Source organism: Arachis ipaensis, chromosome B5 (genome assembly GCF_059453495.1).
Source record: "Arachis ipaensis isolate K30076 ecotype BB chromosome B5, ASM5945349v1, whole genome shotgun sequence".
NCBI classification, from domain to species: Eukaryota; Viridiplantae; Streptophyta; class Magnoliopsida; order Fabales; family Fabaceae; genus Arachis; species Arachis ipaensis.
In genome coordinates this window covers 27727258-27753486 of record NC_142440.1, presented here as the reverse complement: position 1 = coordinate 27753486, position 26229 = coordinate 27727258, and the positions used below count along the sequence as shown (strand labels likewise).

Genomic DNA, 26229 nt, shown 5'->3' with positions numbered 1-26229 from the left:
TTAGTAGTAGATGAATAATATCAAAAATTGCATTTTAGTGAATTCAATGATGGTTGAGTGAATAAGAGTTGTGAACACTAAGGGGAGCACCCAGCAAGTTTTTTTTTCCAAAAAAAAAAAAAAAAAAAGAGGGGGCGCGCAGACGCGCACTACGTGCAGGCGTGCCGACTGTTAGATCCTGGAAGTTCGCGCGGACGCGCACCTTCCGCGTCCGTGCCGATTTCCTGCTGCAAATGATTGGGCCAAACCCCAGAGAGTTAAGCCATTTCTGGGCTAACTCTAGGCCCCAGGCCCAACCCCATCTGCGCGAGCGCACGCATCGCGCCAGCGCGCCATTTCACAAATTCGTCAATGTACGCGGACGCGCACTTGCCGCGCGCGCGTCCCTGCGCGGTGCCACCAAACTAGGCCATGGACCAGAGAGTTGGGCGTGCCTCAAGCCCATTCTAAGCCTAAGGCCCAATCTCATGTACGCGTGCGCGCATGGTACGCGCACGCGCCCCTGCCTCATATGCCACCCCACGTTAGTGCGCACTGTACGCTCACGCGTGGATCTCCATCCCCCTCAATTCACGCGGACGCGTATATGCCGCGTGCGCGCAAACCTCGTGGCGCGACTCCCAGGCCATTCTCCAGAGAGTTAGGCCTGAGTTGGGCCAACTCTAAGCCCCTGGCCCAACTCCATGCACGCGTGCGCGCACGGTACGCGCACGCGTCCTTTCCTCTTTCTGCTCATCCCCGCTTAAGCGCGTTGTACGCACACGCGTAGGGTCCACATTCTCTCAATGGGCGCGGACGCGCAAGGTGCGCACGCGCGCCAATTCAAAAATCGGGATAACCCTAGCTCGCAAAGCACACTGCGCAGTCGCGCAACCCATCCCCCCAACCTCCATCTTCTTCTTCTCCTCGCCCCAACTGTCATCGCAGCAGCAACACCGGCCGCCGCCGCGCCATCTTCACCGCCGGCGACTCGCCCTCCCTCCTCATCACCTTTTCTTCCCCCTCTCACCACCACCCATTCTCTCTCTCTCTCTCACTCCTCTCTTCCTCCTCCCGGCCGAACTCCCATTCATTTCTCCCATTCATTTCATCATTCACGCTGATGAAGGAAGGGGCCAAGGGAAACCCTAACCTCCATTGTCAATCCAACTTCAATCTTCCATATCTTTCAATTCGGAGTTTCGATTGACGAGCCATTCATGGCCACGCATTCGTCTTAGAGTCTTCTTCAATTCTATCTGATTGATTTGGTAAAAGATCTCGAAATTCATGTCCAGATCTCCCTTCCCTATAAATTTGTGCTTTTGATTTTTGGGATGTTGAATTATTATAATTTTGATTGTTTAGGGGTACTCTAGCATAGATTATAAGTGGGTTTCATCCTAATTTTCGAGTGGATAAGGTAAAGAACTCGTATCTCTTTTGGTTTCTTTGATTTTATGATGTTGGGTATTGAATTTGGTGGTGGTATATGACCTTGTATGAAATTAGGTTGAATGTTGTGTTGGTTGGAGACAAAATTGGTGAATTAGAACAAAGTTATGGTGATTGACACTTGTTGAGTTAATTTGGAACCTTTGGAAGCTTGTCAAGAGGACTTTGGAGGCTTGGAAAATTGTGAAAACGAGGTTTTGTGGTACTTTGTGGCTTGGGAGAAAATTGACCAAGGTATGATTTTGGTTTCCTATAGTTAATCTATAATGTTACATGAAAACTTAGGCTAGTTACCATAGGATACATCTGAATAATGTGAATTTGGTTGGTTTGATTGATTAGATATGGTATGTACATGTGATGTGAATTGTTGATGTTAAATGTTGGAATTGGTGAATTTTTTTAGTGGAATTGGTTGAATGAATTGATGAATTTAGGTGTTTTTATACTTGTGGAATGATGGAGAAGTGTGTGATAATGGTTATGAGTAATTGGTATTGTTTTGGTTATGGTTTGGTTGGCTTTGGATTAAAAATTTTGGAAAACTTGAGGTTTTGAGTCTTTGGTAAAATCTGAATTTTTAACCAACTTTGACACGCTGTAACTTGGCTCTCGGAATCTCAAATTTGATAAAAATTTATCTTAAATAAAAATTGGGTCCACGCACACTATTGTGCATACGCACAGAGCAGAGCATTTATGGAGGCTCATGCATACGCACGAGGGGTGCACGCACGCACACGCATGCGTACGTACGATGTCCTGTTTTTGCACTAAAATCTTGTTTTAACTATTTGGCCTTTCCGGTAAGTTTGTAAACTTCCGTAACCCCTGTTTAAGGTCCTATAGCTAGAGTTAGGCTTAGGAAAGAGAGTGAACCTATTGACGAAGTTAGATTGACACTAAGGAATAGTTGTGAAGTGAATAATTTAATTTATGATGCATGAATAATGTTGAATGATTGAGATATTGAGGATGATGAGGATTGATTTTAATAATGATTTTTGAATAAATTGAAATGATATTGAAAATGAGATTGAATCTGATTGAAATATGTTACCGAGTAAGATGCAGTGGCATCGTCCACTTGCTCCAAGTGAAGAATTCGAGACACCAGGTAAGATGTAAAGGTTGAGTTTTGTCAACTTGCTTCGGATTAAGAATTGTAACTCCACCTGGGTAAGAGGCAGGGGTTGAGGTTGTTCTTCTTGCTCCAGGTTATGCGGGTAAGATGCAAGGGTTGGGATTTTGTCCCACTTGCTCCGTGTTGTGGTGTTCTATCCAGGATTCGCTACCGGACATGTCAGGTTTGGCTATATAACCAACAAATGAGACTCGTTGGCCATAGGGCAGGCATACATCATATGCATTTATATGGGTTTGCATTTGTTTTGGCGTGCCTATTTGCTTAACTGTAATTAACTGTTACTTGATCTATTTGTTGTATTTGCTATCTATACCTGTGTTTTTCTTGTCTATTTTGCTTGTGTTTGTTTCTGAAAGATCCCTCTGGCGGGAGGAAGAGGCACTGAGGGTTGTTCCACCTAGAGTTTGGAGTATTACTGATAAAAGAATGAAGAGTTAGATTATACTAGATCCCTTAGACTTAGTCACCTTAATTCTGGCTTAGAGAAAACTTTAGAATGTGAATATGGGTTGTTAGAGTTTTGGAATGCCTCTGGCTTTCCAGAACATTATTTATTATCTATGCAGGCACTTTTACCATACTGAGAATCCCCGGTTCTCATTCTATACATATATTTTTGTTTTTAGATGCATGACGTGAGACACCACGTTGAGTTTGCTGGAGACTCTTGAGACGCGAAGATCTGCCTTTGGGATATTTTGTATTTAGAATTTTGTATATGTATATAAATAGTATTCTCTATCTTGTACATAAATTACATTTTGTCCCTCTTAGAGGTTGATTTCAAAGAAATAAGTTTTATATTTTGTCTTTTGGATACAGTCGGGTTATATATATGTGTATATCTATACTCTGGTCGGCCTTTGCTTCGCAGGTCGAGTCTAGAGCTTGATATTTGTATCTTTGGCATTCTATATCATATGTATATTGTCCATTCACACGCTCTTATCTGTTTCTTCTATGCTTAACCGTTTCGTGTGCGATACGACTTTTGAACTGTGTTTTGCTTAACTTTTCCTCAAGATTCTTAGTTAAATCTTATTTTCATATATGCCTATGTACGCATTTTTACTTTTAGATATCGTAATACTCCACCACCTCTAATTTACGAACTTAAGCATAAAGTTTTGTATGATAGGGTGTTACATATTGTACAGTAAGTAGATGCAGGTGTGTCTGGTTGTGGCATCAATGAATATTACGTAGTATCGAAAGCCTAAGTTACTGACCATGGGTGTGGGGCCCCAAATATCTGAAAATACCATCTCTAGTAGTTGTGAATACACGGTTTTGGAGTCATGGAAGGGTAGGTTGTGTAGTTTACCTTGATAGTATGCACTGGACAATGGCTTAATCACTAAATCTGGGTTACTTCCATGTCGCCACTAATACAAATTTTCGTTATTTTTTTATAATAGAAGGGGATGGATGTCCCAGTCTTCGGTGCCACACTTCAAACACAGAACTGGCTTATCCCTAAGATGAGTCCTAATTTCACTAGTTTTAACAAGGTTAACTTCAGCAATATTAATAGCACCAGTAACTGATTGATTGAATTTTCAGCATTGGCAATATCAATAATGGGTTTAACACAGCTAATAGCAGCATTATTAGGCTCAACTGAATTGACACCAATAGCAGAATTAACATTATCAGAATTGACAGCATTATCATTAAATTCAACACAATCAATACAACTGGAATTATCAGTATTGGCAAATTGCCATGGGCAGCATTACCAAGGCTACAAGTATTAGCTATTGGGAGCTTATCAACTATCCTAGTTGGTGCTTTATTTGTGACTTTATTACATACTTCATCACATTTGTTTTTATCACTATTGTTACTACTTTGATTGACTAGCTGACTAAACTTATTTTCAGTAGTACTATTGGTGAGTTTGTTGTGCTACAAGTTGAAGCAGCTTTAGCTAACACGCTAATGTCATCAATTGGTATAGTCCTTTTTTAAGAAAGCCTTTGAGGAGTGTTTCTTGGTTCTCCTGAGATTTTATAAAGTAGTCAAATGGCCAAAATTCAAAATAGACATGGTTGTCAATGGCAAAATTAGCTACACTAATGAGGTTTTTGGTAATTGAAGGAACATGCAGTAGATTTAACAATTTAAAGTAAGAGGATGGGTTTGAGGTTGAAACTAGAGCAGTCTTGCCAATACTAGTAATGTTCATACCTTGGCCATTACCTATGAGTACACGATCTGTGTCAGCATACTCTGAGCTTGTAAGCAAGTTGTTTTCATAAAAGGTTAGGTGGTGCGAGGCTCCTCTGTCTAGATACCACGCTTTGTTAGTGAGTGGAGTTGCTGGTGGAGCTGCTGCAAGGAGGCATTGACTTGTACAGTTGATTGAGGTTGACAAATTTCTTGATGGTGGCGGCGGATGCGAAATGGTGTTGTTTGGATTCTGGTAGTTCTCGTTGAAGCGATGATAGCATTTCCACACTGTGTGACCAAACCTGCCACACAGCTGACACTAAACATGAGCTCCTTGATAGCCAAATCGACCACCGTGATAGCCTCCTCTGCCTTTGAATATTCCTCGAAATGACTGAAATGGTGCACCTTTACCTTAATAGCCTTATGATTGGTAATTTCCAAAATACAATTGGGCATCGAAGGGGCTTGATTGTTGACCCCTGCCTTGAGGATTCTAAGACTGCCCCTGTGCGCAATTAGTTTCTCCCTAAGCTAGGTTAACTTGAGTCATCCCTAATTCTGTGTGTTTGAACCGCTCAATCAGTTTCTCTTCACTAAGGAGTTGTGCTTCTACCTCACTTTCAGTGACAATTTTAGCTTTGGCAATAATCATAGTGATGAATGCATTGTAATCTTCATTGAGCCCTTACATAACTACATTGACAATTTTCTCATTTGTGAGCAGGGATCCTAGTACAAAAAGTGCATTGGTGATTTTCTTTAGCTTAGTGATGTATTTAATCATTGAGTTTTGAAGCTTTACTGTCTTGATCTGCAATTTCTTTGCCTTCAATTTTAGGTGTTTGGTGAAGTATTCCTCTAAGTTGTTCCAGATCTCACATACGAACTCATAGTTGGCTAGTTGAATCGTAAAGAATGGGTCAATTGAGGCAAAGAACCAAGAAACTAAGAACTGATCATCTTGTTCCGTCCCAAGCAAAGAAGATTTACGATTCAATTTCAGTGATTCTATCCTCTTCTGACGCGTATCTCTGTGGAATTTTCTTCGGATTCAGCTAATTTTTCATACCATTAGATTTGATGAATGCGAGCACTTCCCTTTTTCAGAAAACAAAGTTATTTTCATCAAGTTTGAGTACTGCAGTGTTAATGGAGGTTCGTGCATTTGAGGTTACGGTGCTTGTTGCAGAAGGATTGGTGACAATAAGATCGTCCATGGATCAGAACCTGATGCTCTGATACCATGAAAGGTATCAGAGACCAGTGTGGAGGTGTGTGAAGTAAAGTAATTAGAGTATAGAAAGAGCCATATAGTGAGTACCAGAGAGTTCAAAAGAGTACTGAGAAAAAAAAGTAATGATGGATTATTAGAAGTGGTGAATCATTACAATAATGTGAGATGAGAGTGGTTCTTTATACTTTAGCAACATATAACAAACTAAAGGCCAGCTCAGCAAATCCTAATTACCTTGCCAACCCAGCTAACAAACTCACTAACAATTCCTAAGAGATTGCTTAAAGTATTGTCAATTATAATTGTGTATTCATTTGATAGTAATAATGATCGAATTAATTTGCTATAAAATAGAAAAAATAAAATTTTAATTAATACTAAATTAATTCGATATATATTAATTATAGTCATTAATTGTAGTTGTTAACTTAGTTTTTTTATACCCATGATTATTTTCTTACATATCTAAATATATATTATTCCACAACTAAATTTTAACCCAATAATCCTATTAATTATATGTTAATAAAATTTTAACCAAATTAAATATATCACACTAGACAACTAAAATTTTTACTCTTACAATTATTGATAAATTTTAATCCAATTATTAACTATTTTATACAATATAAATAAAAATTTTTAGTACAACTAATAATATTATACATGATTTAGTTTTTGTTTGAGTAATAATCTAAAAATATTATTTATTATTAGCATATTTTTTAACTTAACTATTTTTTTAGTTATACTGGAATTTAATAAAAATAAAAATAAATTTAAAAACAAAAAAATTATATTAAAAAATTTAAAAATAACATAATCAATAATAATAGTCATAATATATAAATTGAGGTAACAATTTAAATTTTTCTATAACTAATCTAATTAAATGCTAATTTTAGAACTAAACTATTTAAATAATATTTAAACTATTTAGACCTTAGACACATATAGATTAGAGTCATTCTCGTAACGATAACTAACAGAAATAATGTTATCAGTTTGTACATTTAGAATCTATGCATATTCAAATTATTCTCTTGTAAAATAAGTTTCATCATCCGCTATCTATGTAATACGGCAAGGTATAAAATAGCGACAACGAGAAATTAAATTGACCTTTATTTCCATCATCACTGGTATTGCATTAATGCACCAGAAGGTTGGTAGTTTCTAAAAAAATCATAACATGTTATAAAATTACTTTTTATTACAAAAAGTTTAAAAGAAGAAAATTTAAACACAATTCCAATATTTGAAATTGCATCTCCAAGCCTAACACAATTCTTTAAAAACTAAACTTTAATTGAGAAAACTCAATCTCATTATATGCTCCACTTCGAAAAGTTTTTAGAAGATGTAAAAAACATAGAGAGGATGAAATTTAACCTTGCCCTGTAAAGCTTCTTGGAAGCAATTACTCAATCAAAAGACGAACTCTTCCTAAGAAAACTAACTTTACCCATATTTTATTAGGTTGGTCATAATATATGAGTAGATTCAACCATCCTTCAATAAAGTAGAGTTTATTGCCCTTTGTTAAACTCTTATATCCATATAATAATTAGAACTTGAATCAGTGAATTCAACTCGAGGTGGTATTTGATAGATGTGGTGCATTGTAAACGATTGCGGCAAAGGACAATTGCGTTGTAATGTTAGGCGAAAAGAATAAGTTTGAATAAAAATAATAATCAAATTATCAAAAGAATAAGAGAATAGTTATATAAAAAATATCATAAAAAATTATAACTTGTACCTCAAAAAGATCAATTTCGATAAAAAAAAATACATTCTTATTCTTTGTAGTCAAAGAAGAATAACAAATTAAAAAATTAAACAAAATGCTTTGACTCTTAAATCTAGACTCATGAATTATAAAAGAAATAATATATATAACCTTTAGTAGTACAAAATTAATTATAGGAATTAATTATTGATATCAATATCAATTTAATACTAATTGGATGCACTTGTGCATAATAGAGAATATTAACAAAGCTATTAAATATTATATTTATGACTAATTATGTTTGATTAAAAATTATAATAATTGACAATTGATATGATTAGAATGATTAAAAATATTAATAATTGATAATTAGTATAATTATGTATTAAACATTAATTTTTATATAATTATAAAAAAATAATTTTCTTAAATAAGTTGAGGGAAAAAAAGTATATATACTGCTATCAAAATATATCACATCAGTATTATTAGCGCTAAAATATTATATATTATAGAATAATATAATGATATGCTACTAAAGTCAAGACGAAAAACTAAACTAAACTAAACCAGAAGGTCAAATCCAACGATGAAAAATAAAAATAAAAAAACACGAAACCGAACGTTCATTCAGATTCAAAGTCGCACTGCGGCGGCGAGTAGCTACACACTCAAAAAAATCAAAACAAAACAAAAAGCGAAGCCACATATGAACAGATCTATGTATGAAATGAACTTTGGAACGCGACGGAGGGCAGGACGACGACGAGGCGAGCAATACGAAGACGGCAAGATGACGGTGACTAGCTCGAACAGAGAAGTCGTGGGAGGATGGACGCCGAAGCTCAAAGTTGCGACGGCGGTAGGAGCAGGCCAGTAGCTCGACAGTAGTGAGGGAGCGAGCTCGATGACGATGAGGGAAGGGGGAGTTCGAGTTCGAGGATGACTGGACGGAATGCTGCGCGTTGTGGAGTTAGAGTTGGATTCGGTAATGGTTAGGGCTCCTAAAGCCAAACGGCACCGTTTTTGCAAAAATTTAGAAAATCGACTTGATCTTGATTCGGTTCGACTGACCGTTTTTCGGCCGGCTTGGTAATCTAATTTTGGTTTTTTAAATTTTTGGCTTTGACATATGTCTGAATCGTTATTCTCATTGGTTCACGGTTTGACTGTTCGACCGACCGATTTGAATCAATTTTTAGAACCTTTTCAAGAAATGAATATGCTTATATATTGAAGAAAAACTTTTCGTCTAATTTTCTTTGAGTATCGGAGAATTTAAGAGAAAAATATGATAATATATTGTAATATTTATGTATATAGGTGATTTTTTATCAAACTAATTGTGGAGTTTAAAGTTACAAAATAATTTATATCATAAAATATTTATATCATAAAATATTTGAATTTTAATAATTTAACTATGAAAAATATAATTAATTCAGTAATTATAAAAAAATTGGAATAGTTTAATAAAATTACTTTTTTTTTTTGCATAACTATCAGTTTTGTCAAACTAACCTAATTTATAATTGTTATCAAATTAGTTTGATTTTTTATGTTTAGAATTATTTTCAATAAAATTTTTATTGTTAAAAAAGGGTAATTTCCTCAATAAAACAAAACAAAAAGGGATGACATGTGTTAGTCATTTGCCTAGCCTCTCCATCGCACTTACATGTTTCCAGAAAATAATTTATGAATGGAACTAAAAATGGTGTTATGCAAGGTTATTGTAAGATGGTGTGTTATCCTGGAATGTGGATTTGCCAAAAACAGCTTCTGAAAAACGCAAGTTGCGTTTTATTGATGAACAAAATTGAAACCAATGCATGGATGGGACGTGTCTGCTGCACACTGAAAAACGCAAGTTGCGTTTTATTCCAAGACACAAATGAAACCAATGCATGCAGAAGGGTTTGGTCAAGCCACACTCCACAATCGCAAGTTGCGATTGTCACTGACCCTTATTGCATGTTCGACGCGTGTCCAATAAATGGGTTTGGAGAGGGCTTTAAAAAGCCAAAGTTACAAACGCAGATGAAGAGAGGGAGAGTGTAACAAAGATAGTTGAAGCTGCGGTGGAGGAGCATGGCAGTGTTGACTGTGGGAGGAAGAAGAAGAAATAGTAGGCTGGGTTTAAGTATATGAAAAAAAAAATGGTTCGTAATTTTACGTTACTTGAAGAACACATTATTGAGTATTTGGATCATCCTCAATGGGTAATATTTTTTCTTTTAATTTTATGATGAATGAATATATTTATTTTTAATTTATTTTTTTTATTTGAAAAGTGTTATTGTTATTATTATTACTGTTAGTTAGTAACAACATTATTATTATTATTATTATTATTATTATTATTATTATTATTATTATTATTATTATTATTATTATTATTATTATTATTACTGTTAGTTAGTTGCATTATTATTATTATTATGATTATTATTATTATTATTACTGGTAGTTGCATTATTATTATTATTATTATTATTATTATTATTATTATTATTATTATTATTAGTAGTAGTAGTAATAATTATAATAATAGTAGTAGTTATTATTATTATTATGATGATGATTATTATTGTTATCAATATAGTAGTAGTAGTAATAACCGGATTATTATTATTATTATTATTATTATTATTATTATTATTATTATTATTATTATTATTATTATTATTGGTAGTTGCATTATTATTATTATTATTATTATTATTATTATTATTATTATTATTATTATTATTATTATTATTATGTTAGTTGTTGTTAATTTCAATGAATATTATCTTTTTTTGGCAGGCGATCAGAAATTTGTTGCCTAGAAAATTTGATCCGCCAGATACCTTTAATGAGAGAGCTGCAGAGGCACTAGCATTAACTGGGTTTCAACACGTTTCACGAATTGGTGAAATGAGAGGTCATTCTGCACTCTTAAGTGCCTTGGTGGAACGATGGAGGCCAGAAACTCATACGTTCCACCTTCCAGTGAGTGAAGTGACGGTGACGCTGGAAGACGTGATACATATACTTGGCCTCCATGTTAACGGAGAACCCGTCACGGGTAGATCGGATAGCAGTTACCAGTTTTTGGTGGATAACTGCCTCGCTTGTTTTGGTCGGCAACCGGGTCCGGACGATCACGTGTTGGGCAAGGTAAATCTCCATTGGGTCCGGCGGTGTCGAGACAGTGAACCGTGTGACACGCAGGAGTCTATTGAGCGGTATGTCAGGGCTCACATTTTCTGCGTGCTTGGTACAGTGGTGTTTCCAGATAAGTCCACCACGTCTTTGAACTCGAAGTTTTTGCCTCTACTTCGTGATTTTCATCAGATCTCACAATACAGTTGGGGGCAGCTAGTCTGGCACATCTATACAGATCGTTGTGTCGTGCATCGCGGTACAACTGTAAAGAGATGGATGGGCCACTGATTTTGCTTTTTGTTTGGGCGTGGGAGCGTATGCCGTTTATGGCCCCTATACCGCGCAATCAGCTTCTCGATATTGGTGTTCCACTTGCGCGACGGTATTGTACTTTACTGTTATTATTATTATTATTATTATTATTATTATTATCATCATTGTTGTTGTTGTTGTTGTTGTTGTTGTTGTTGTTGTTGAGGTCATCCTACTTGTGCGTAGGTGGAGTCATTGGCGCCGGCATACAAGATATACACGGAGGTCTACGGCGCAGTTTAGACGAGGACTCGATGACATGGGAGTCAATGATGTGAGTTTTAACCATTTAGGTATGCGTCTTTGTTAAGAAAAATAATGTTACTAATAGGTCTCGTGCTTACTGGTGTGCAGTTTACATGGCGGCCGTATATCGACGTGGATGTTCCGATCGAACTCGGCGTAAATTTATTTATGTGCTCCACGAAGTCGCCATTAGTGTCGTTCGAATGTATAGAATGGCACCCAACAGATCGAGTTCGTCGACAATTTGGGTTGCAGCAGCTTCCACCAGACCCGGCATTTCAGATCGGTAGTGCTCATTGCAGGCGTTTGAGCGGTGCCCAGCATCATGACTGGAGAGACCGGACCAAGGAATGGCTTGACATGTGGCGTTCTGGCCGCTATGATAGACTGCAGGTAGGGGAGGAGATTGTTGACTTCCATCCCCTCCCATTGTACTATGACTGGTACACACAGCAATACGGGGGTCACCTACGACTGTCAGATAGAGTTGCAGATGAAGAGGCCGACGCGAACGCACAGCAAGAAGTTCCACCACAACCAGCTGGACCTCAACATCAGGATCCGGCCTATGATCAAGGGTTTCAGGTATCGTTAAGGTTTATTGGTGTTAATATTACCGTTATTAATTATAAGCTTTACTGTTACCGTTATTGATTAGCGTTATTCATTTACAATTAGGTGCCACCATATGATCCCCAGTTCCAGGCGCCTGCATATGAGCCCCAGTTCCAGGCGCCTGCATATGATTCCCAGTTCCAGGCGCCGGCATATGACCCCCAGTTCATGATGCCAGGGTATGAGCAGCATCATCAGGTGCCGGCATATGAGCAGCACGTTCAGGAACCACAACAACATCAGACAGCAGAGCCCTACATACCACAGTTGCTCATTCCAGTAGATGGTCAGTTAAGTCCATTTGTTGGGCTTGATTCGATAAGCTTCTCTCGACTCATGAGAGAGACATCTCAGCTATTTCCAGCGCGAGAGCAGCAAGGGCCTGTTGGTAGTGAGCCGTCTGTTGGTCGTCGGGCCACGTCAGGTCATGATAGTGACTTCAGTATGGATCGATCACCGGGTCATGTAGGTCCTACTCGTCTGTCCGCACCACCACGCACTGCGTTGTTCGACTTAAATGAATGCCCACAGCCGGAAGAGGGATTTCTGGGAGATGCCTTCCAGCATGAGTCTCATTCTGGTGGATATAGTGATCGGGGCTTGAGTAGATCCAGTGCTTATGAAACTGGCGGTGCCAGCATGCCAGATGTCGGTGTTGGTGACTCGAGTAGTACTCAGGGTCATTCGTATAATTTACGGACACAGATTGCACCTCTGGACAAATACACCCCATCTCAGTACGCGAAGAAGGCGCCCAGGAAGTAGGTTGATGCAGTTTAGTTCAGTCCGTTTGAGTTTATGTTTTTATTCAGTGATGTAGATTGTATGGTATATTTAGACGTTTCTGTTAGTCACCTTTTCTATTACTATGTGTTTACATGTTTGTATTAGTAATCATGTCAGTTACTATGTGTTTATGGTTTCTATTGGTAATCATATCCGTTACTATGTTTAAATGTTTAGACGTTATTCACTGCATACATAAATAAAAGGACAAAGATATCACTTAAGCTTACAAAAAAAGTTACATATAAAGGTCCATAAAAAGTAACATAAAAAGTCTTAATCAAGCTTGATTCCTAGCAGAGCTTGATTCTGCGCGCTGCGGACATCGACTCTGGCTATGTCCCTCCCGTCCACAAATAGTACACCGGCGAGGACGGCGCATGTCCCGCGAATCCATCTCATTCAAGTAGCGGGTTGACTTGGGTCTACCTTTCGTCGCGCGCCTCAATGTCCAATTCGCGATCACCTTCGCTCCTTCATACGGAGCCCACGTAGATGGGTCACCCATCGGGACAAACTCGCCTCTGTAGACCTTGCAAATTTCGGACATTTTGTACACATCATGCACATATATTTGCCAATCAAGACGCTGGTTGGCGCAACATGCAAGGACGTGGCGGCATGGGAGTCGCTCGACCTGGAAATGGCCACAATCGCAGTGTCGTTGCGCGAGATTAACAGTGTGAATGGAACCATCTTGCATTTCGCGAACCTCAAACATCTCGTTGCGCCTGTCGAACCTATTGACCACAATGTTGCCTGCACGTCGAAAACTTTCTTCGACTCTTTTGGTGGCAAATTCTGAATATGTGAATCCATTGCGGACATGCTCATGAGCCTCGGCGCTCTTCCGGGTGAACAATTCGTTCAGCCGATAGAAAGTAGACTTGACAATGGCAGTCACAGGAAGGTTGCGTGCACCCTTCAGGACAGAATTTATGCACTCTACCAAGTTTGTCGTCATATGTCCCCAACGATGACCCCCGTCGAATGCCAACACCCATCTCTGAACACCGATCTCATCACACCATTGCGCATACGCCTCACCCCGCTCTCTCAGCCTTTGGTAGTTTTTGTTGTACTCTTGCTCCGTCCTAGAATATCCTGTTGGAGAAACCATTTCATCATAACGAAGTTGCACGAAATTAATAGGAACAAAACCATAACAACGAAATCAAATACATGTGTTAACCACGAGTTTATGCAAATACGGAGCCTTGAACCTCCTTAAGAAGTTGGAACCGATGTGCCTGATGCAGTACATGTGCCACGCTCTTGGCGGTGACCATGCACCGTTGCTGCGAGCTATTGCTGCGTCAATGGAGTTATGGCGGTCAGAAATAATGCCGACGCCATCGATGGTAACAACATATCTCCGCAGGTTGCTTAGGAAAAACTCCCACGCGTCTGCCGTCTCACCCTCGACTATTGCAAACGCAATAGGCACAATGTTCTGGTTCCCGTCCTGTGCAACGACAACTAGAAGCGCACCTTTATATTTACCGTACAGGTGTGTGCCATCAACCTGCACCAGTGGCTTGCAGTGTCGGAATGCTACTATACACGGATAGAAGCTCCAAAAAACGCGATGAAGAACTCTTACACCTTGAACCTCCTCACTCTCACGGTAAACAGGGAGCGTCTTTATTTGAACACGAGACCTTGGCATCTTTGCAGTCATTGCTTTCAGCCAAACTGGCAGAGTCTGGTAAGAAACCTCCCAACCACCAAAAACTTTTGCGACAGATTTCTGCTTTGCCAACCAAGCCTTGCGGTAACTGATAGTGTAGTTGAACTTTGACTGAACTTCTGCAATAATAGACTTCACCTTTATGGACGGATCTGCTTCGACCAACGGCCTAATGGCATCTGCAATTGTGTCTGAGTCCAACTTGGCATGATCTTGCGAGATAGTTCCCATGGTGCACGTGTGTTTGCCATTGTATCTCCTGATCTCCCAACAAGCTTTCTTTCGAATCAAACTAGCTCGGATAAGCCAATCGCACCCGGCACCATAACCCTTGCATTTCGCATAGAATGTCTGCGGCTCAGACTCATACACAGTGTAATCAACTCCTCTAGAGATAGTGTAGCTTTTGATTGCAGATATCACCGACTCTCTAGAGCCAAATTCCATTCCGACACTGAATTCACCATCTTCGGCCGCAGCGTTGCCTTCACCTATGATAAGCGCACCACCATCAGTCAGACAAGGCAAATAAAATGGACACTAGTGGTAACGTGAATTAATAACCATAATATAACATACCCATATTCGCATACTCAGGAAATTCTGGGGCATGCATGGCTTCGAGATCAAGAGTCCGCATAAAAGACGGAACACCAAACGGCTGCTGGCTTATAACAGCATGCGCTTCATTTGGCACCGCCGGATTGCCGGCCAGATCTCCGTCATCGTTTTCGTCATCGACTTCATAGTTGGCTTCGAACTCCTCTTCACTGTCGTCGTTATCTTCTTCCCAGCCTATATCCCCAAACTCGTTAATGTTGACCTCCTCGTCAAACTCATCCACCCCCGTATGCTGTTCAAACTCAACGTACAGCTCTATTAGCGGCACCTGAAATCGGGTTTGTTGATAAATACAGAACATCCGCTGCATGCTTGCATCGTCAGTGATGGCCATTATTTGAAACTGTATCAGCCCACCAAATACTTGTACAGGACTCCTGTACAAAATATAGCTCACCCTTTTCGAAATGTGACTTGGTATGTTGACACAAATACCATTTTGCAACTCCACAAAACTCGTGGTATATAGAATAGCAAATGAAAACGGACATTCACAAACAAAAGTCACTCCTTCGTGTGTGTTCGATATAACCTCACCGTTATAATACATTCGTATATTTGCAATACCTTCCATAATCTCACTTTTTTAACCCTTCTAATACCCAAAAAATCTCACAATTAAGAGATGCATGAACGAATGAAAGGTGAAAGGGAGCACAAGTGAGAGATTTAGGAGTGAGGTACGAGTTTGAGATAGCTGAGTTAGCAATTTATAGGCAAAGTTCTTCATTATAATATTATATTACATATAAAACGCAACCTGCGTTTTACGGACTTCAAAAAAAAATTTTCGGGCCAAATAAAACGCAACATGCGATTTACTCTGCCCAAAAAAATTTCTGAGCCCATCAAATTCACAAACGCATCATGCGTTTTATATTAAAAAAAAAATTTTAATTCCAATTTCACAAACGCAACATGCGTTTGTCTCCATTCAATTGTAAAGCAAAAAAAATTTAATTGTGAAGCATAAAAAACGCAACTTGCGTTTGTTATATGTCTCATAGCAGTGCAAAATTTGGTGAAACACCCATTTCAATGCACATCACCAAAACCTTTTCCATATCAAAATTAATCAGCCACATGTTTCAGTGATGCCACTTTCGAAACTTATGCAATGCTGATTGAGGTGGAAATTCTTAGAGAAGAAAAACGACAGGTGCTAAAAAGGCTTGTTGTGATTTAATCTTCAATTAATAAATTCTTCTTGAAATTGTTTAGGAGGGTTAGTTAGTTTTATAATCTTTAAAATGTATAGAATCATTTCCTTTCAAAAAAAAAAAAATGTATAGAATCATTACTCTATTAGAGCAGGTAAACAACTACTAATAGCATCCAATGCTTTTTCACAAAAGAGTGGTATTAGTCATCTGTGTCATCCCAATGAGTCAAATCAGCAACACCATCAAATTGAGCCATCACAATTCACAACACGTAAGTTGCTATTGTCAAAGTCACTATTACTAGGTTACTACTCATGCATTTTAAGTCTAATTTCAAAATTTATACATGGAAAAACTATTTAAATATATCAATTTAACTAACTACAATTGAATGAATCAATTATTAGAGCCCAGTACAACAAAATTAGAGAAATTATTAACAGCTAAGGAAAAGTTAATTTTATGGAATTAGGGTGTGTTTAGAATTTTATGAAATTAGAATTAATTTGATTTGGAAATCAAATTTTTTTAGTTGGAATAAAATAACAAAAAAAGAAATTGAATTAATTAGTAAATCTCACAGATTTACATTATATCTAAACTAAAAAATTCTTCTATTTTTGAAAAGATTTAATTTGAATTAAAATAATTTAGTGTCTTAAAATATAAAAAATTAATTTTATTCTTTAGGTATTAAAAAGTTATAATATTGAACTTCAGCCACTCAGACCAACCGAACAAATAGGGCTGGCTGTCCAAGCAAATTGTATAGGTTGTTTGAGCATACTAGTGTGTTTGGATTATAGTTTGTAATTGAAAGTTTGTATAAAAATGATTTTGCAAACTTGATTTTGATAAAAAGTAAGTTTGTGTTAACGTGATTTATGTTTAGTAATTTTTATATTAAAATGGATTATAGTAACATAAATATTGTTTGGATTATACTATTCAAAATTATTTTTAAATAAAAAATTACTAAAAGAGACATCAATTTATATAATTTTTTATATTATCCTATCATTTTACTTTAGATACTTGAATAAATCTTATTAAGTTATTTTATAATAAAATTAATATTTACTTACTAAATTAAAGTAACATTAAAAATTGATAAAATATATTTTAATACATAAAAACATTGAAGGAAGTACTATACATTTTATAATGTCAAACAAAAAAAAATGTTTTATATTATTTTAGTATATAATTAGTATATAATAAAAACGAAAATAAAGTACAATAAGAAGTACAATAAAAACAAAAAAATTCCGTACAAACATAGAATATAATAATTACAACTAACAACATATATCATAGGAACAAAAAAAAATTATAATAAGAAGTAAATAAAATTTATATGAATAAAACTAAATAAAAAAATAAAAAAAATTTATACCCAACATAAATATAGTATAATAAAAGATAGAAAAAAAATTTATATAAACAAAAATTAATAAAAATATCATAAAAATTAATAAAAATAAGAATTTATATCAACAATAATTGTTATATGAATAAAAAATATAATAAAAATATGACATCAGAACACTAAAAAAATAATATCAGAATACAAAAAATAATATAAAAAATATTTATATATAAATAAAAAAATACAATAAAAAACATAAAAATCAAAATATGAAAGTGAATACTAAAAGTAATAAAAAAAATTAAAATATTTATCTTGGCAGTGATTGTAACAAATATGAAAGATTTTCATGAAAAAAAAAATTGGAACCAAGAACATACACAAAGAACTATTATGAAAATTATATGGTTACTTACATCATTTTTATAGAAGAAAATGAAGGATATGATTAATAGAAGAGGAATAATTTTTTTACTTAATTTCCCAATTTTAATTAGCCTTCCCCAAAGTAAACGCAGAAGCTAGAATTTTTAGCTTCCGGTAGACGTATGTTTAGAGGCAAAATCACTTTTAGGTTCAGAATTTTAAAAAGTTGTCAAACATAAAAACGAGGCGTTCAAAGCACTCAAACGAACTTCTCTCTTCTTCAACGTGAACTCCAATAACAGCCTAAGTTCGCTGTCGAGGCCACCTTGGTTGCCATCCGAACTCATTGTGGTTATTGACGGAGATTAAAAAAATGTGTAAATAAATGATAAAAATATAAAATTAAATTATTTTTAAATTAAATTAATTTTTATTTTACATTATTAAATATAAACACAATAATCTATTCTGGATTTAATTAATTTATTTCAAATCAAATAAAATAAATTTCAATAATATTTTGTTTCAAACAAACTCTTGTTTAGTTGATTGGTATGAAATTAGAGAAATTATAACAAAATTGATATAGCACTATCCTCCCTATGGCTATGCCACTGAAAAACAATCCAATATAAATTGCTGAGACGGTGTCAACTTTAGCGTTCATTTTTCTTGATCAATTCCAAAGAGAAACGTGTCTCTTACTCTCTTTTTTGTGTCTTCTCACTTCAAAACATCATATACCAGAACAACAGGAATTTCAGAAGCAAAAAGAAAGAAAGAAAGAAAGAAGGCTATGAAAAAAATGGGAGCTACCACAAATCCATTATTCAAGGATCATTATTCCATTTCAATTATCTCACTCACAAAGAGGCTTCTTCCTTGGACTTTCTTTGCTCTTTTTTCCATAGCTTTTGTTCATTTGTACTTCTATCCTTTTCTACCTTTTACTACTACTCCATCACCAAAAACTGATGACTTCTCCCACTCCTCTTACCCTTTTCTTCATGTTTCTCTCCCTTCTTCTTCACCGTCTCCTTTGTCTTCAGGTACAAATATACATAACTTGATGTTGTTAATACTATTTCACTTTTTTTTAGTTACTGTTGTTTCTGACAGAAAGATACATTGAAAATTTAAAATCAGACGTATCAATTTTGTAGGTACTATTGTATCAAAAGTGATAGTATCACCATCATAAATAATGGATTGGATTTTGATTTGAATTTTAATTATATTAATTTAGTCAAAATAATATTCATTTTAAAATAGACGGATTAATATACTAGTGGATTTTAATTTTTTAACATTGAGATTCTAATTAATAGCATCATATGATGTTGCCCAGAAATGGTTAATTTGTTGATCAAATCTTACTACTATTTGATTTTTCATTGCAGAAAAGGAAAAAGTTTATGAAGAAAAATCATGTGATTACTCTAATGGCAAATGGGTCCGTGACAAGAGAGGACCTTTTTACAATGATACAAATTGTGGCATGATGAAAGAAGGTAGAAATTGCATAACACATGGAAGACCTGACTCAGAGTACCTTTATTGGCGATGGAAGCCAAGTGAATGCAACCTTCCAACGTTTGACCCCAACATTTTTCTCCAACTTGTTAGGAACAAGCACATTGCTTTCGTTGGTGACTCTCTTGCTAGGAACCAATTAGAGTCACTACTATGCATGATATCCACTATTTCAACTCCAAAAGTTGTGCACCAAAATGGTGATGGTCAAGGTAAATTTGGTCAATGGCACTTTGCTTCACACAATTCAAGCATATCATTGTATTGGTCTCCATTTCTTGTTCAATGTGTTGAGAAATCAAGCACAAGGCCCAATAATTTGTTGTATTTGGAGCGTGTTGATGAGAAATGGGCTAGGCATATGGATCAGCTGGACACGATTGTGTTATCAATTGGGCATTGGTTTTTGCTTCCAGCAATTTACTATGAAAATGGTTCAATTCTAGGTTGTCATTACTGTCCTGGTCTTAATCACACAGAGATTGGATTTTATGATGTGTTAAGGAAGGCTTTGAAGACTACACTTAATAGCATAATTGAGAGGAAATTAAGAGGTAAGGGCAAAAATGGAATTATCGATGTGGTTGTGACAACATTTTCACCCCATCATTTTGAAGGTGATTGGGATAAGGCTGGTGCATGTCCAAAAACTATGCCTTATGAGAAGGGGGAGAAGAAACTTGAAGGAATGGATGCTGAGATGAGGAAGATTGAGATTGAAGAAGTGAAAATTGCTAATAATAAGGCCAAATCCGAATTTGGAAGGCTTATTAGGTTAGAGGCATTAGATGTAACGGAATTAGCATTGTTGAGACCTGATGGGCACCCTGGTCCTTACATGAATCCTTTTCCATTTGCCAGTGGAGTTCAAGAACATGTGCAAAATGATTGTGTTCATTGGTGTTTGCCAGGGCCTATAGACACGTGGAATGAGATTTTGATGCAGATCATGAGAAAATGGGAGAAATAGAGACAATGTAACGAGTTAAGTAATCATATTCATCTCGTTAATTTTATTGTATACTTTAGGAACATTTCATGGGGGTCATGGAAGGACCAATTCCAGTTGAGGAAGGATTGTCTATAGTAGAATTTTTAGGTTATCCTTATTTATATTCTTTGGATATGAAAAGGGAATTAATTTAATTTGTTACAAACATTTTGCAATGATTGTCACCAAAAAAAAAAATTATGCAATGATGGCCAGCAAGATTTTTTTTTTTTTTTCCAGTCAGACAGTGGCGCTCTTGTTTTTTATATAGGACAGTGCTGGCGGGAGTTTTTAATTTTGATATTGAGTTTATAGTAGTATTTTTTAATAATGTGTAAAATTTGGTGTATTTTTTTTTTATATGGAGATTACAAATTTGATATTTTGATTTATGAAGTTTAATTTTTTTTTTTAATTTTTAAAACACAAAACCTACCATTTGATTTGTAAAATGACATAAAACTTACCCTTTCATTTATGAACTTTAATTTTTTAAAATTTTTAAAACACAATTTACCCTCTTATTTATAATTATCCATACTAAATTAAAACACACTACTTCTTCATAACCAAAAATAACACAATAATAATTTTCATATTAAAAAAAAAAAAACAGCCTGTTAGCGGCTACTCTTGTTATTTATTCCCTTGGAATACATCATAATTTTCTTTTTATTTGATTTTTAAGTGTGATATTTTCAGCTAAAGAAAACATTTGAGAGAAAATTGTAAATGGTAAACTATTATATTTGACTTTTTCATTTTTTAAGTGAATAATAATTACAGAATGATTTCATTTTAGATTGCTAGTTAAACTTCTTTATATATCAACTAATCTTGATTTTTTTAAATAAATAAATTAAATATTTATTTATGGATATAGATCATTTATAGTATATTTATTGATTTAAATTTTTTTATTTATTTTATTTACAGTGTGTAAAATAAATAAGACTGTGTATATCTCGTTTATAATAGATAAGTCACATTTAATGTTGAACGTATTACGTTTGCACATGTGATACATGGAAGAGAATGATCAACACATATCTCTTTTATAGTGTAAACGAGATAAAGTACGACAAATTTTGAAAAACTATAAAAGGATCTACAACTATTTGTATTCTCCACAAACATTTCACTTCTTCTTCTCCTCCATTTTTCTTCAATAAATTTAGTAAAAATGTCTAGTGGTAGTGGATATGTTGTTGTAAGTATGTACCCTAATTGTCATATGAGAAATAGTGACACTGGGGATTATATTTAAGTATGATAATCCTATTATGTTGCGCATTCAGAGAGTAAATTCTTTGTTTGAGCTAAAAAGTCTAATATTGACGAACCTCATTGCTAACCGGACAAAAGAAGTTGGAAGAGTTTGGTATATGTTGCTAGTCATGAAAAATGAAGTTTTTTGATTTCGTCTATTTTGACTCAATAACAATGAGCATGTGCGCCTCATGTTTGATATCTATGGGATATCAAGTGATGGAGATTTCTGCGGAGGTTGCTGATATTGGTGGTGGTGAATCTGGCTACTCAAATTTTGTCCAGGATGACCCACCTCTTGCACTACCACCGCTGCATTGTGCTAGTCCAGTGGTAAACATGGACATAGACGGTGAGGAGTTCGATGAAGAGTATGTTGCCGATAGCAATGATAATGGTTCTTCTGAGGATGATGAGAAGGAGGAGTTTGTACCAGAAACTCCGATCAGTGCTTCAGTTCAGTATCTTCTGCTTACCCTGCAACCAATTTTGGAGTTATCAGTTGTATCTAGTCACTATCATACATTGGATTTGGATGCGATGCACGAGAAAACTCCCTTTTCTAATATGGGTGTGGACGATTACAACATAGATGGTGGTGTGAAATTTCACATTGGTCACAAATTCAAAAGCAGATAGGCAGTCATACAAGGTGTGAAGAATTACAGCATTTAGAGAAGTGCGGAGTTCCGAGTTGTGGAGTCGGATCGATCAAAGAACCATGTTCATTGCAAGCAATTTGCAGTAGAATGTCATTGGAGTCTCCGTGTTGCCCCCCGACAAACTCTCGGATATTGGTAAGGTCAAGTTTAATTGTAGTGTATATTATTATTTATCATGATTAAATGGTTTTGAATTGCTACCGATTATATTTTAATTTGTTATCCCCCACCATGTCTCAAGACCATCAACAGTTGGACATCAACCTCATTTGTAGTGTCATCCTGTCCCTCATACAGTCTAGCCTATCAGTTACTATCTTTGTTTTACAAGGTGCAGTTAGGCAAAACTGTCACTTCAAACCCCTCATATAGAAAGGTCTGGATGGCGAAGCAACAGGCAATTGTGCAAATATACAGTGATTGGGAGGAGTCATATAATAAGGTGTCGAGGTTGCTGCAAGCATTGTAGAGTTGTTGTACCAGACAATATATAATTTCAGGGTGGTATTGTACTATGATGGGCACTTGGTGATACACAACTGCAACAAATTTGATAAGGTATTCTGGGCTCCTCCCTATGTGGAGGCTTTCAAGCATTGTAAGCCCTTCATCTTCGTCGATGGCATGCATCTGTATGGCAAATATGGTGGTGTGTTGCTAATTGCAGTGGCACAAGACGATAACATTAACATTCTTCCTGTGGCATTTGCAATTGTCGAGTCTAGGACTACAGAGTCCTGATCGTTCTTCCTTACCAACTTGATACATGTGACACCCCAAGAAAGGCTTTTGATTATATCTGATAGATTCCAGGAGATCAAAGCCGCACTTAGAGCCGATGATAGTTGTTGGAGGCCTCTTAGAGCGTTCCATGCGTATTGTGTCAGGCACATGACCACTAACTTCATGTCTCGTTCCAAATATGCCGAGAAAAAGTGATATCTCATGAATGCTGCTTATACTCTAAGCAAGGCTGGGTACGAGCAGTATATGGATGCTTTGAGAGGGCTATTGTGTGAGATGGCAAACTAGGCTGGTAAATTCAATAAGAAAATATGGTCACAATATTGTGATAGTGATCGCAGATTTGGGCACATAACAACGAACCTCTCTGAATGCATGAAGTTTAGATGGGCTGAATTTGACTTTTTAATTGGTTGTGAATTTGGATACTACAAGTATCGATAAAGTACAAGTTTATGATTTGACTTTGTCTGCATAATAGAGTTTCCACTATAAATTCAGGTCTCATTGTTGTCTTACAATGTCTGATATCTAGATTTTGACAAGCTCCTGAATCTCTTTTTCATTGCCTCAAGGATTGTACAAAAGTCAGAAAAATTTGGACTCTTTTGAGTATGTATTCTGCCTATCCTAACTTCAAGAACTGGTTGATGCAGGATTCCTACCAGAGTGATACTTTCTTATTCTATTCAATTTTTAGGTGGATTTGGAGGGATAGAAATATTGATTTCTACAACCCTGACAACAGACGGGATGCTAGCAGAGTAGTTAATATGATCCGGAACTCGGCTAGGAATATCCATGCCATCTTTAATATGCACATTTCTTTATCTCCTTCTTCACTTTGTTTTTTTTGTCTCCTTATATAAACTCGGTTAAAGTGAACTGTGATGCTAGTCAGAGCCCTGTAGTGGGTTCAGAAAGTTTTGGTTGCCTTATTCACAATTCTAATGAATGTTGGGTGAAAGGTTACTCTGAAAGAATTAGAGAATGCTAGTGTTCTTCTGGATAAACTTCATGCTATTTGGACTTGAGAATATAATTTTTGGGATGTTTTTTTGTGAGAAGGATAGTTTGAATGTTTTTTTTATGATACATAGGAAGAAATTTGAGAATATTATTCTAAAAAGAATCTAATGAAAAATATTTAAGAGACTTTAAGTTAGAGTTAAAGACCTGCTTTACCTTGATTCAAAGGATAACTAATCATACATCTAATCTAATCTTGTGACTAAAAGTACTACTTCAAATTCGGGAGAGAATGTGAAATGACATCAACTTTAATGAGTTTCATCATTTTATTTGTTTAGATAGGGACCAAGTCAATTAATTTGGCCTTTTTTTTTTGTAGTCACACAATTTTTTTTTTTTTAGTTTATTGACACACAAAAAATCAAGTTAAAAATATAAGTAATTAATTTTTAGTTAATTAATATTAAATATTTTAATTTTAAAATTATTATCTTTTGGAGAATTTAGTATTAGAATGTACCATTTAAAATATAAGATTAAAAATTTATAATTTAAAATTTAAAATAAAAAAATAATTTAAAAAAATAGATCATATTAGCCAAAAAAAATATTGACTTTCAAGTATTAATAATTGAAAATATATCCTGCGTTACAAGTTAAGATAATAATATACATTGGATTAGCGTAAAATCAATCTCGTTACATCTACACTCTTTATAATAAACATCGTTTGATATCAATATTTTCTAACAACCAAATATGCATTTTCTTTGTTTTGTTAGTTAAAAATAATTTAAAATATAATTAATTAGTAGCAATTTTATTTCTATAGGAATGTCAAGAGTGTTTGTATCAAAGAGTAAAGTATCATTTATTCTTTTTGTCCCTAATATTTGGAGTAAATACCAAACGTTTCAAAATCATCTTAATATTGTCCTGCCGTTAGGGATCTATTAATAGAATTGACAACGAAAAAAAATTGAGACGATTTTGAAATGTTAAGACTTAAATGAGACAAAAATGATATATTACTCTTAAAAGAATTACCAAATCAAGTATAATAAAAGTAACTTTTAACGGAATGAATTGCATTACGAATTTAAGATTTTTACTCATCATAGAATACTTCTAAAATAACTAATAGATAAACTTCCGAAAAAAATGAGTATGAACACACACACACATAACTTCTTTAATGTTTAATTTAAATAAACTTTATTTTTAACTTAGAAATAAGTTTAATTTTATTTTTCAATAATATTAATTTTTTTACGATACATAGTTATTCAATTATTTTTTAAATACATATAAGTAAATTACTCTTAATCACATTACTTTGTTCTAAGTAAATTGATTAAATTGATTTTTTTTCATATGATGAGTATATAAACATGCAAAAAAAAAGGGCAATGTACATAAATAAAATGATTGAAGGAAACCTTTACGCAAATACAACATTGGCAAACTCCAGACGCAAATGAAACAAACGTAATTGTATGTAATCCACGACACCCTCTAGCAGAACCTAAATACACGTAATCCGCTGCACTCTGTCGCGGATTACGTGGAGAACCTGGCATCACATAAACCGCTACACCCTGTAGCGGTTTATGACCAAAAGTGCAGAAAGCATAATCCACTACACCCTGTAGTGGATTATGAGGAGAGTGGCTCATTATATAAACAACCAGTAATACCTGGTGTAATAGTAACAACCCATGATGCAAAATGCACGAATTGATACAAAATGAAATCGTCATAAGCAATAAGTTGTACAAAAATAATAGTTACCAGGCATTAACACTAACACTAAATAAGTTAACTACATAAGTCATACAAATATAACTGTCACAAGTCGTTAAAACTAACAGAAAATAAATAAGTCATAATTCATACAATGATAACGGTCGGAACTAACACAATGGGCGCTACTGCTGGTCACCATCAACATCATGGTCGCCCCCGAATGGACCAAGTAAGTGCGAGCCTGTGCCACATCGAGTTGGACGCCTAAT

General features: G+C 35.4%; 3 protein-coding genes across 3 annotated transcripts; 2 read left to right on the top strand and 1 right to left on the bottom strand.

Moving 5' to 3' along the window:
- Positions 1-13114: 13114 nt before the first annotated feature.
- On the bottom strand, positions 13115-15719 carry LOC107640413 (uncharacterized). Its single transcript, XM_088486902.1, has 3 exons — positions 15104-15719; positions 14019-15015; positions 13115-13940 (listed from the first exon to the last, which is right to left on the bottom strand). Exons 1-3 carry the CDS (start codon positions 15717-15719, stop codon positions 13115-13117), a joined length of 2439 nt encoding a protein of 812 aa, XP_088343028.1.
- A 2985-nt stretch (positions 15720-18704) lies between these two features.
- LOC107643396 (xyloglucan O-acetyltransferase 1-like) lies at positions 18705-20735 on the top strand. Its single transcript, XM_016347027.3, has 2 exons — positions 18705-19092; positions 19444-20735. Exons 1-2 carry the CDS (start codon positions 18840-18842, stop codon positions 20544-20546), a joined length of 1356 nt encoding a protein of 451 aa, XP_016202513.1. The 5' UTR covers positions 18705-18839; the 3' UTR covers positions 20547-20735.
- A 2145-nt stretch (positions 20736-22880) lies between these two features.
- On the top strand, positions 22881-23239 carry LOC148563686 (uncharacterized). The gene is made up of 2 exons (XM_088486901.1): positions 22881-22948; positions 22999-23239. Exons 1-2 carry the CDS (start codon positions 22881-22883, stop codon positions 23237-23239), a joined length of 309 nt encoding a protein of 102 aa, XP_088343027.1.
- The last annotated feature ends 2990 nt before the right edge of the window (positions 23240-26229 follow it).

Coding starts and splice junctions, on each gene's coding strand:
- LOC107643396 (XM_016347027.3), top strand. CDS start 18,840: ATGAAAAAAATGGGAGCTACCACAAATCCATTATTCAAGGATCATTAT. Junction 19,093..19,443: donor ACCGTCTCCTTTGTCTTCAG/GTACAAATATAC, acceptor TTTTCATTGCAG/AAAAGGAAAAAGTTTATGAA.
- LOC148563686 (XM_088486901.1), top strand. CDS start 22,881: ATGGCGAAGCAACAGGCAATTGTGCAAATATACAGTGATTGGGAGGAG. Junction 22,949..22,998: donor TCATATAATAAGGTGTCGAG/GTTGCTGCAAGC, acceptor ATATAATTTCAG/GGTGGTATTGTACTATGATG.
- LOC107640413 (XM_088486902.1), bottom strand. CDS start 15,719: ATGGAAGGTATTGCAAATATACGAATGTATTATAACGGTGAGGTTATA. Junction 15,016..15,103: donor TCCTGAGTATGCGAATATGG/GTATGTTATATT, acceptor CGCTTATCATAG/GTGAAGGCAACGCTGCGGCC. Junction 13,941..14,018: donor CATAAACTCGTGGTTAACAC/ATGTATTTGATT, acceptor GGTTTCTCCAAC/AGGATATTCTAGGACGGAGC.